This window comes from Podarcis erhardii (assembly GCF_964252035.2).
Source record: "Podarcis erhardii genome assembly, contig: HAP1_SCAFFOLD_746, whole genome shotgun sequence".
Classification (NCBI taxonomy): Eukaryota; Metazoa; Chordata; class Lepidosauria; order Squamata; family Lacertidae; genus Podarcis; species Podarcis erhardii.
This window is the reverse complement of record NW_028292853.1, coordinates 13832-25856: the sequence shown is the minus strand read 5'-3', so window position 1 is coordinate 25856 and position 12025 is coordinate 13832. Positions and strand designations below refer to the sequence as shown.

At 41.3% G+C, this 12025-nt stretch overlaps 1 protein-coding gene across 1 annotated transcript; it reads left to right on the top strand.

Moving 5' to 3' along the window:
• Window positions 1-619: 619 nt before the first annotated feature.
• Window positions 620-9678, top strand: LOC309334360 (uncharacterized protein; the record flags this gene model as incomplete). The annotated part of the gene is made up of 8 exons (XM_081882342.1): window positions 620-970; window positions 3630-4052; window positions 5417-5514; window positions 6101-6270; window positions 6776-6990; window positions 8019-8090; window positions 8649-8794; window positions 9465-9678. Coding segments are annotated over 8 exons (1689 nt in total), but the record flags the coding sequence as incomplete, so codon positions are not given.
• Between the last annotated feature and the right edge of the window lie 2347 nt (window positions 9679-12025).

Below are 12025 nucleotides of genomic sequence, written 5' to 3'. Positions count from 1 at the left end.
TTGGACAGTCTTCCTCTTTTTTCTCATTTTCGGGCTTCATGTCAGTGTGTGGGTTTTACGTCTCGATGTCCTTCTTCCTGTTGTGTGAACCTCATCACCAGTAGTTCTACTCCTTAACGCTTTTTTCCTCTATTTATTTTGTGGGAATGTGGTCGCATACATGCATGTACAGACACACTACAGCCTTTCAAATGCACGTGCATTGTCTATTCTATTCACATTCTATCTATATCTATATATATATATATGTATATGTATCTGTGTACAAGTCTGACGGGTAAAGCGCAGAGTGTGTCAGGTTTGGACTCATGCCGGGAAGAGTGTGGGTGCTGTGCGGTGGAAGATGGAAAGTGCTCACCACGATTTTCAGGTGGTGTCAACAAAAGCGGTTTTTTTGATTCTTACAGCCGCATAAATTCAGAATAATGATAGCTACTACGTTGGGTTTTTTTCTATAAACTTTTACTTCCAGTGAGCTATTAGTCGTCGACTATACACAGCAGTAATACCCAGACGCTGCTGCGGCCCAAAAATGCAGAGTGGCACGCGAACTATCGTTGCTTGTTGCAGCTTTTCGGCCCCTTTTCTGTTGGTGTTTTCCATGCTTTCCTCACTGCAGGTGTATAGTGTGGTTGCAAAACTGCTCAAGTACATGCACGAGACTGTTACTGTCGCTCATACAGCTCACTTGTCGGCTGATGCTGCACATACGCAGCTGCCCTTTCTGCCTCCCTCTGTACTAGTCGGCACGCCTGCTGGCGTCATGCGCTATCTAAAAATGCTGCAAAAACTGCAGGGTCAGCAACTGCTGATGTTGCGTGAGAGACTTCTGACGTTGGTTTTGGACGAAGCAGACTTGCTTTTGTCTTATGGTTATGAAGAGGAATTCAAACAGCTGCTTTTACTGCTACCGTCTGTCGCAGAGCGCCATTACCAGGCGTTGTTGCTTTCTGCTACGCTAAATGATGAGGTGGGCGAAAATCTTCTTGACGCACAATAGCAGGTTATCGCGACTGCAGCATGTGCTTCATTGAGCAGCATATCAGCAGGACGCGCATGTAGAACACATTTACACATAGATTCAGCGTCTACTTTTTTGATTCGTGAGGAAAAGAGCTAGCAGCCCCGCATATGTTTGTACATCTATATATATTATATATATGTATGTTATATGTAATAGCGTCTCGTACGCGTTATTCCAGCGGATACTCATAGACTGCGGCAGTTTTACTGCAAAGGAAAAACTTGTAACCTGAGCGACTTTGCTATATAGTACGCATATATCTCGTATGTTATTTATATAAGTAGAGGCGTCGCTCGATAAAGAGTTTTAAAAACTCAAGGCTGCTGTACACGTACATCTAAATATATATATATATATATATATATATATATATATATATATATATATATATATATATATATATATATATATATTGTGTGTATACATATGGGTAGATAGGTAGACGGACACTCATCTGAAAAACTTGTTTAAATTATTCCAAGTGTTTTTTCGATTGTGTCTGTTTGCAGGTTTCACAATTGCAAAGCTTGTTGCTGCACAAACCCACCGTCGTACGAGTATTGCAGGAAGCGTCAAGCAATAGCAGTTCTAATGCTATTGTTTCGGAATTTTATTTGTTGCTCCCGCGCGAATGCGATCGCTGGCTTGCGATATATGCATTATTAAAGTTGAATCTTCTACCCGGAAAAACTCTTATTTTCGCTAATGGCGTTCACAGGCACGTGCTGTTCTGTAGCGGAGAGCTCGTGTTGCTTTTTCCAGCTGTCGCTGTGGTTCACACACTGTATAGTTCAATACCCCACCACTCTGGCTGAACGGAAGTGAAGATTTTTCTCATTTTGAACGCCTGTAAACGTAAATGGTTACACATACCTGTACATCTACATATAGATACATATAAACATATATATATATATATATATGCATATATATTTGTATAGATCCTATACGTAAATCTATATGTAAACGCATGTGTATATGGATACGTCTGCGCTCTCCCAGCCAGCAGCTTAGTTCTCCCAGGAGACCTACATTCATATGTATATGTGTATATATATGTATGCCTATATGTTGCAGATTCATGTATATCTAGTGCAAGATGCTGTGTAAACATTCATACGGATTTATGTACGTATGCAGAAACTATATTCTCATATAGTTTCATGTATATATATAAATATATATGCTTGCATGGAGGATGAGAGTATACTATGGCTGTGCATGTGTACGAATAAATTAGGTGAAGTTTTTCTACGCAGTTCTGAGATACGGACGTGAACATTTGCGAGTGTTAAAGTTTCCCGCTGTCTATCCAGCCTATACCTGTGTTATATGCGATGATTTTTTCACGATTATATCAACTTTAAGTCCACATTTACATATATTCGACTTTCATATATGCGGACGTCTTAAAGCGATTTCGAGAATCTTACATACTTACCGTATAGCAAAATCAAGTACAACTATGCTTGGTGGTGCAATATTGCGGATGTTCGCAGCGCGTACTCTTTGCGACTTTTCCTAGAGCGCTTTGGTCTTTCTTGCGGCCTTCTCAGCCCTATATTGCCAATCGCCTCACGGCAAACTGTAATACAAGTGAGAGTTATCAACAAATGAATATATATATATATATATATATATATATTTGCATATTAATTAAAACTAAGTGTGCATCTTCTTAATAAGCTCGTATAATGCAGCTCATGCAAACAGGGCATGCAGTGTCTAGCGACGAATAGATCTGAACTGTTCCGCGCTGCGAGACTTTATTCGAAAAAGCGTTTATACGTGGCTTCATGTGCTTGATCAGTGAATGGGATAGCAATGGAGACATAAAAAAATATATATATATATATATATATACATATGTATATGTATACGGTTTTTGCTTGTGTGAACACCGTGTTGATGATATGACTTTGTTTTTGAGTATATATATATATATATATATATACATACATATGTATATGTATACGTTTTTGGCTTGTGTGAGCACCGTGTTGGTGATTTGAATTTGTTTTTCGAGTATATATATATATATATATATATATATGTATATATACGCGCACATGGCCCATCCGGCACGGAATTTAGACACTTTCCCCACAGTTTCATTCTAGCTGCAGCAATTCAGCAGTAGTTTTCTTCCTGCTTACGAGTTGTCTCCTGCTCGCAACTTAGCAAAGCAGCATGTATTTTGTTTACCGCATCTCACAGCTCTACTTCCATTTTTCGTGTTGGTTTCCTGTACCATGCCAAGAAGACAAATATGCTCCCTGCACTTCTAGATTTCTCGGAAGGTTCTCAGTAAATTCTCCTGAATGAAGAGGACTCTGGTGCTTCTTAATTGCTTTGTAGTCTGGTTAAATTCTCATGAAACTCTGATTTGTCTTGTGTTTGTCCACAGTTGACACACTTGCAATTAGGCAGTGTGAGACTTTGGCCGCAACTTCTGATAGCTCACGCGCTGTTTCGAATCACGCGTGACCATCGTTTCTCTTCGATACGATTTCATCTTTAGTGTGGAAGTTGTGTTTCCACGCTCAGTCAACTAATTGTAGCGCTGATAGTATGGCTGAGTCAAGTGTGTGCTTTTCTTCAACAGGCTTTCAATGAAGGGGTGATTCACACACTCATAGGCACAGACGGCGCATGGGAAGAAGCCGATGAAAAAGCACGTAGCACTCAGAGCTCAAATGGTGCTTCTGCTAGTGCTGTGACTGCATCACATGAAAAAATCCCAGTTGATTCAACAGCCTGGGAGAAACTTGAGCATGATCTGAGCAATAGCAGCGATAGTGACAGCGATGCTAGCGATGCAGACAACAGCGATGACAGCACTAGTATCAGCAGTACTTGCAGCAGAAGAAGTAGCGGCAATAGCAGACGCGATAGCTTGTGCAATGGTGAGGATATTCCAGCAGCGGCAGAAGCTCTTGATCGGGCGGCAAAGGAAGCAACTGACTTCGATGAAGAGACTGCGGAGCGAAAAGCCCAGAAAAAGAAGAGAGCCATGGCCCCAACTATGGTAAATTCGCATTGTTTGTTGCCGGGAATTGTATGTTTTCGGAAGTGACAAGTTCGTTACTGAGGTCTAGTACACCGTTTGTGTGACTCATATCTTTTGTTTCACTCCCTGATTCTTTCTTTCACCTATTGGGTTACGTTTTTTTCGTCCGCAGTCACTCACGACTTCTATGTCATCTCTAGCTGTCTCACTACTTCTGCTCTCTTCTGATTACATATATATATATGTATATATATTCGCTGCTCTTTATTGTCACGTTCACGTGAACATTGCTACAGTAAATGCATGTATGAATGGATATATATGTATATACAGAGAGAGAGAGAGGTAGACGATTTTAGTAAACTAGATTCTGCTATTTGTCTTACTTTTAGGCTTTTGTGTTGTTTGTTCTGCTCGTCGTTCTCGTTTTGTTCTTTTCCATTGGTAGTTTGATAGACTATCCAAACAAGCGCTCCTCCTCCTTTTTTGACTAAGCTTTTTAGTTTCATATACGATGTTTTTCGTAGATAATCTCCCATCAATCCCAGATCTTTTTTTCTTCTGATCGTGCTTTGCATTGGGCTCCTCGCATTGCATATACACTTGCTCATGTGGACGCTCCTCGCTTCCTTATCCTACCTCTCTTTTTTGTTCAAATTACGCATTGTAATTTCGATCGTCTCATGCATATTTTTGCGCTCCATCCCCGCTTCTTCCATTTCTTTAACCTTCTTGTAGTCTGCAACTTTCTCTCTCCACTTCTTTTCCTCCCACTTCTTTAAAGAACTTTCGATCACGATCCCTTCACTGGTTCGCCATATACTCTCTCTCTCTCTCTCTCTCTCTCTCTCTCTATATATATATATATATATATATGTACGGGGTATCTTTATAATATCTTTACAATTGGTTGTTTCATGGCTATCAATTTATATTGGAAATATACAGGCACGCACGGTGCTCCATCGCGAATACGCTTTTATATTCGATCTCTTCTTTTGGATTCATGCCTTGCTGTTTTCTTTACTTCACTTTCTTCTCTCCTTCACTTTCTCCCTTCTTGTCAGCCGCTACCGAATTTTCCTGAGTACCGATCTATTGGTTTCCCACCGTAAGCTGGATGTGGTTCTCGTCACGGTTACTCTATATATTACTTTTTGATTGTACTTGTGTAGCTCTGTCTGCCTCTTCTCAATATGTATATATATATATATATATTTTATTTGTTCCTCGCATATTTTGAAAAGCTTTGTTTTAAGTACGCATATGTACACGTACATCTATATATCTGCTCAAATTTTCCCTCAAGGTGTAAGCTACGCAATTTTCTCGTCAGCTAATCTTTCCTGGCCGCTCTTGTTTTTTTGGTGTTTTATCTGAAGGATTCCGAGAGCGCAGCGCATAGAGGCCTTGACTTGCAAGGCCTCGCTTGCGTCATCAACTTCGACATGCCGTCTAGCGTGCGGACCTACGTACATCGGTAAAATAATATATATATATATATGTAGAGTTAGAGAGAGAAATATATATATATTTTTGCACGACTTGCAGAATCATGTTTCTCCTAAAATCTCATGCTATAAAGAAGGTTGCTTCAGCAAGGATGTATACAAAGGCAGGAGAATACATCGCGAATGCGAGCAAGTCAAGAATTCCAATTATACACGTATACATAAATATATATATATATATATATACTAAAATATGACGTCACACGTGTATATACATTATATGAGGCAGAAAGACTAAAATGTTGCAGTGAGTAGAAACAGCGACAGAAAAGATGAGATGCCGATGCGTGTAAATTAGATTATACACATATATACATACGTATGTATATACATCTATACATTTATGTCATTTGCAATGCAAGAATATATACTTGTACTCTGCGCAGGTGTGAATGTCCAGTTCTGCTCGGAATGGATGTACGTTTTCTTCCTGTGTCTATTGACGTAAAATGCATCTACGTAAAATATATCTCTATATATATATATATGGATATATACTTTTACGAACGTACTGAATAACTGGACTAGTCTACGGTGGTTTTCTGTTTGGTATAGTATTGGTCGAGCTGGAAGAGGAGGTAGTGCCGGCGTGGCGCTGACTTTCGCAGTTGAAGAATCTCTTGCAGGCAAGGATATGCGCATGCTGCAACAGTTACTCTCTGCAAGAGGGTCACATTCTACAGAAGAAAGCTTGCTCAATATGACATGGGCAAAATCGGCGAGAGGTTAGAAAGCACCATTCTCTTTGTGCACAAATCTATACATATACGTCTTTGTGGTCAATGATAATTATAATCATCTTAAACCTATACGTAAGTATATATATATATATATGTAATATACATATTGTGCGTGTGCTTAGCGTCAATATATATATATATATATATATATGTATAATACAACTTGTGTTTGTAAATAGTTTTATTGCGTCCTGAATGGAGCTTAAGTGCTTATACAAATGTATATATATATATGTATATATCACAGCTGTTACGAATCTATTGTTGCTGGCGTTAGACGTCTGCATCGAAAGTTTCGCTACTTCTCATAATGCTTTTGCTCCATCCGCACTCTTTCTGTCATAATATTTTGTAAGAGCAGCTACAACATTTGCAGTCATTGCGCCTGCTGCCTGCTGCCGTGGTTACATCAAAAAATTTTTGAACCGCTAATGCGACTGCCTTTGCTTGTACTGCCGTTGATGCTGCTTACGCAACTGGTGTTCAGCAGGGGCGTTACAACGGCTGCAGTGGCAAATTCAAAGCATTGAAAGCTTCCGCTATCGAGTTGAAGATATACAGAAGAGCATCACAAAGAGAGTTGTAGCGGCAGCAGTGGCACGCGATTTGCAAAGAGAAGTGCTTCTGTCGCGGCGCATGCATGAATTCTTCAAGCGCCACCCTTGCGATGAAGAGATTTTACGCGCTGCCTGTCGACAGTTGCGAGTAAGACAGAAATTTGAATATATATATATATATATATATATGTAAGTAGAGAGGAAGAATGTTTGTGTGATGAGCGCCTGCTTCAGTTCATCCGGCAAGCGCTCTCTCTATGAACAAGAATTATTCCCACGAACAGCAAAACACACGACTGAGGTTTCACAGAATTCATCACACTCGGTACGGAACGTCGCAGATGGTTGGTTGTATGATAGCGACAATGCGGCGGTGATACTTCATTCCAGTATCTTCTTGGCTTATATGTAATAGCAGCATCAGCGAAGCGGCCTCGCTATCTCCTCATACTCAGGTTTCCTTGAGCGCGGAGGCTTTTTTACTAGCGTATAATGTATTGCAGATTTAACACTCGCAAAAATATGTCTCACCATCCTTTTTCAGAGAAAAAAGACTGGGTTTGCAGGTAGAAACATTGCATGTATTTCCAGAAAGAATGCATTTTGGTTGGCGGACTGTTCTATTTGGTCGTTTTGCAAAGTGTAATAGCAATTTGTGTAGCTTTCACTCTTTGATCAAATTTCAAGGACTACCTCAGCTCAACGACTGCAGCTGCCGGATAATTTTCTAACCAGATATAGCAATAGCAACCAAATTTTTCTTCTCACCGTGCATAACCAGCAATACTGTCATTTACAAGTGTACATGTACCCTATTCATCGCAGTAGCCACGGCACCAACTTCCGTGCTGTCCTTTCTGCGTCAGCAGCAGCGATTTTTTAGTAGACAATTGCTTTAAATTGATATCTTGCTTTATTGGGCAGTGCGCAGAGTCATATGCTCGTATAATGTGAGACCATGAAGACCTCTATCTTTTTGACTTATTCTCGCAGTATTTTAACAATTCTGTAACGAAGGTTTGTGTTTACAAACAGTAGTCGCTTTAACTCTTCATTTTTGACAACGTAAGCCTTTCATAAATATTCTGGTTTGATGCAACGGAACTACACATATGTACACTAGCTGTATACCCTGTTTGGCACTGTCGTTGTTACTGTGCGGTCGTTGTATTGCAGGAACGAACTGTAGGACAAGCGCATTTGAAGCATCTTCCTGAATATCTGCTTGTCAGTGCCCGTGATGCTCAGGTAATCAAAACATTAGCTTTAGCAGCAGTCATATAATATTGTAGCAGCAACCTCAGTGCAGACTGCAGCATTCAAATGACGATGGCCATATCAACTGCAGCTAGACCTCGTTGTCACACTTAGCTGCTTTGAAGTATTTCGCAAAAGCTGTTAAAGTAAAACTTGCAATTGTGATAAAAATGCACCAGCCTTGGTGGCAGCCGCCGTAGCGAGAGTTGCAGAACTAGCAGGGGCAGAAGTGCAGTTTTCATACCAAGATGCGGCCGCAGCAGTCGCACTAGAAAATGCTAAAATCGAAGCAAAAGCGCTAGCGAGAGAGAAGCAAAGACTGCAGCATCGGCAATAGAGTCTGCTTTACAGAACTGGAATAGAGGAAGATTCAGACGCACACGTTGTAGGTTCAAGGGAGTACCTATGTTTATGTCAGTGCCATCGGCAACGCAGCTTTGTTAAGAATTTGGGCAATCACGGTTTGAAACCAACGACAACAAACACTTAACAAGTGAAAGTGCACCTCGACGCTTTGCCATTCATGACTCTGCTGTTTCATCACTGCAGAAAACGGCAGTCCAGCTGGCTATTGAAAAACAGCAAGCGGAGGAAAAGCAAATATCTGGCAATTCAGCGGGGGGCGCACGTGGATCCCGTTTTCAAAAATGGCGGCGGCTGGATCCTCTTCGAACATTTTCAGCAGGATCAATACGGTAATGTGCTTCTATTATTTATTGCGCGGCTAGTTTTTTTTAAGCGGAAGAGCTTCCGCAAGTTATCTCTTTATCGATATGCAGAAACGACATGGTGTGTTCTATGGGAAGTTTCAATTTGTAAGAGTGGCGGGTCAATCGTTCTTGCCGCATCTTATAACGCAGCGTAGCAATCTCCCATTTCATCTGCAGCTGCTGTTGCTGCGGCCGACGCTGTGGTTTGATTTCTGGTTATACTGACTAAATGAGTTGTTCTTCGAAACAAAAGCGCCACCTGATTTCAGGTCTTGTTTGACAGTATATTTGTGCACGTCTACACACGCCATCGAATTGTGCCGAAGTTTACGAACAAAAAGGGTACTCATTCAGCTAGTTTACAATCAGGCATGGATATATAATATGTATATATATAAGTAAAAAACTTGTACCAAATTAGTGTCCTTTATGCATTGTGAATGAAGAGCATATGCAAACACATGAATGGCTGTATACAAGGAGGTACTTTATTGTATATGACGCATTGCATGGCCCGAGTATTTTTCAAGTCTAAGCTTTTTTGTCTGGTTGCAGTGAGGTATATAGATATATGTATATATATATTTATATGTATTCGAAGATAGATTTTTGTGTATATTTATTATGTGGGTGTGTGTGAATCTTCACATAACAGACAGCAGCGAGGGTCGCGTAAGCGACAACAGCGCGTATACACTCGAGAAGAACAGCTGCTGCGGGAGCCAGATCATGCAGTGACTGCTCCTGAGCAACTGCCGGCTCTTTCACGGCGAAAATTGTGGAAATTGAAACATGGGAAAAAGTTGCCTACATATCAAATGAAAGGCAACTTTCTGCGCAGGCAGAAAGGGAAAAAGAGCAGGAAATGAAGCACAGACATTCAGAGCAGCTGCTGGAAGAGCATGCATATAATACATAGATTACAGGGGGACGAAGCAGGGGGCGGTGGAGCTCAACGCAGATCTGTCCCGTTTTGAGAGCCTATTGTTGCAGCCATTGCAGCATAGTTGGCTGCTCAATACTCGGTGCACAGTAGTTGCAGATTTCAACGGAGAAATAATAGAAGATTGCGCAGATGAACAGCTGCTCTTATCGATGCGCAGTGAAAAGTTGTATTCATGTCGTGTGGCACAGAAGCAACGAGAGAATCAAGATGAGACAGAGCGGAGCATTTTTCCGATAGCGAAAGCAGCGTAGCAAGAACGAAAAAGCTGAGAAGATGCGGCACATAAAGAGGCGATGAAGAGACAAGAACAAAAGGGTGAAAAAGGAGTAGTCAATGTCTTCTTAAAAGCAATTGAGTGGACGTTTGCTATAGACAAGGGATTGCAAAAGCAGGGAGGAAGTCAGAATGATGATGAAAAATTCGAAAAGGGCAGAAAAGAGGTTTAGGAGAGGAGAAGCAGAGTTAGCCAGAGAAAACGAGAAAGACGACAGAAAAGAACTATCTAATGAAGAAATCAGATGTACAGAAGAAGCGCAGTGAAGCAGTGTAGGAATAAATAAGTCAAACTGCGGCACGGAGTGAAGCTGATGAAGCCTGAGAGATTTTTTCAGTGACTGCAAGTAATTCGAGTGTAATGAACACGCAGCGGAAATTGTTGCTGTAGCGAAAGGTGAAGAAGACGAGAAGAGCCGAAGAGGCATCATTACGGGAGCGAGGATTGAAGAAATGCAGAGGACGAAAATTGATTAGGGGAGATATTATGAGAACGCAAGAGAGAAATTAAGTAGGCGAATGTTTTGCGTAAGAGAAGAAGCTGGACACTCGAGCAGGCGATATTGTTTTTTCGGAAAGAGAAGAGAGAACAAATGTGCCTGGATGAGACTTCACTGTGAACGTGTATTCCTGCCAGTCATTTTCCTTTCACTTGAAGACAATCAATGCATCGCAGTGGCGAAAGATACAGTGAGTACGCTCTAAAGGATAAAGTAATAAGAACAAAGACAAATATACAATTTTCTCCCTTTTAGCAAAAAACGAATTCCGCAGTGCTGTCGCCCCTGCTTCAGTCGGCAGCAGCGTGTATACGCTAGCGGAAAGAGGATCCAGCGAGTGGGAGCAGCCGAAATCAATACTGAGAGGCAGCAGCAGTGGAAACGGCTGCAATTTGAGTTTTCGTAGGACACAACTCGCCACGACTGCAACGTGTCAAGTTTATGCATAAACAAACAGTTTTCGGTATCTGAGTACGGCGTGTCATTTTATCCTGACTTTCGACTTGTAAGGTATGTGTAGCGTGCATTGGAGGAGAAACAGCAGTAGAATCTGGCAGCAACGCGAGAAAGCCAAGCCGCCTATTGCAGTTCTGCGGCTTCTTTTATATTGAACGATATCGTCGCTTTCGCAGCAACTGCTCATGCTGAAACTACCGCTATTGCTGTCATAGCACAAAACGCACGGCTGAATTCAAACGTTGAAATTCGCTAGTCCTTCTTTAATAACGAGAGTGCCTGCTTTGGCGTAGGTATCAAGCAGCATTTTTGATGAAGTGTGCCGCATCATCGCCTGCAGCAGCAGCGAAAAACCAGAGAAGCAGCATATGTACCAGAAGCGCAAGTATACATGTATTCATGTACATAAGTGAATCTGTATGTTACATATATGACATATCATTTGCACGTCTGAAAACGCGTTTTGCATGTCATCCATGGTTCACGTTTGCTAAATCTACATATATACATATATATAGATTATTACATTCATATACATAGTAAAGGAATCTGCGTAGTAAAATAACAGAAGTACTGACTTGGGCGACGGGAAGGGGAACAGGAGGATTGGAGGAGGCGGCGAGTGTTGCGAACGAATGTCTGCAGCGCGACAGCAAGAGCAGGAAAAGCAACAACAGCAGCAGTAAAAGCTGCAACAGTTCACGTTCAATTCGCATGCAATTCAAGAATATTTATCAAAACAAAATAGCAGCAGATTCAAAGACTCAACTGCACACACAGTGTCGCGGCATCCTCCCGCCACAATCACAACACTTAGTTTAGTACTGCTAAGCGTTGCAGGTTGACACATCAGGCACTGTAAGCTTCACAAAAAAAAGCTGCTCGAAATGGCTATCTGCTGAAGAACGCAGTGGCATGACTTCGTAGTACTTCTTTCAATTCAGTGCAACGCAAATACTTACTAATAAACTTTTTAGGCCGTTATACTAGCTGACCATACAGTCCCGCAGGAGGAACTGCAAAGGATAACTGCAGAAACAA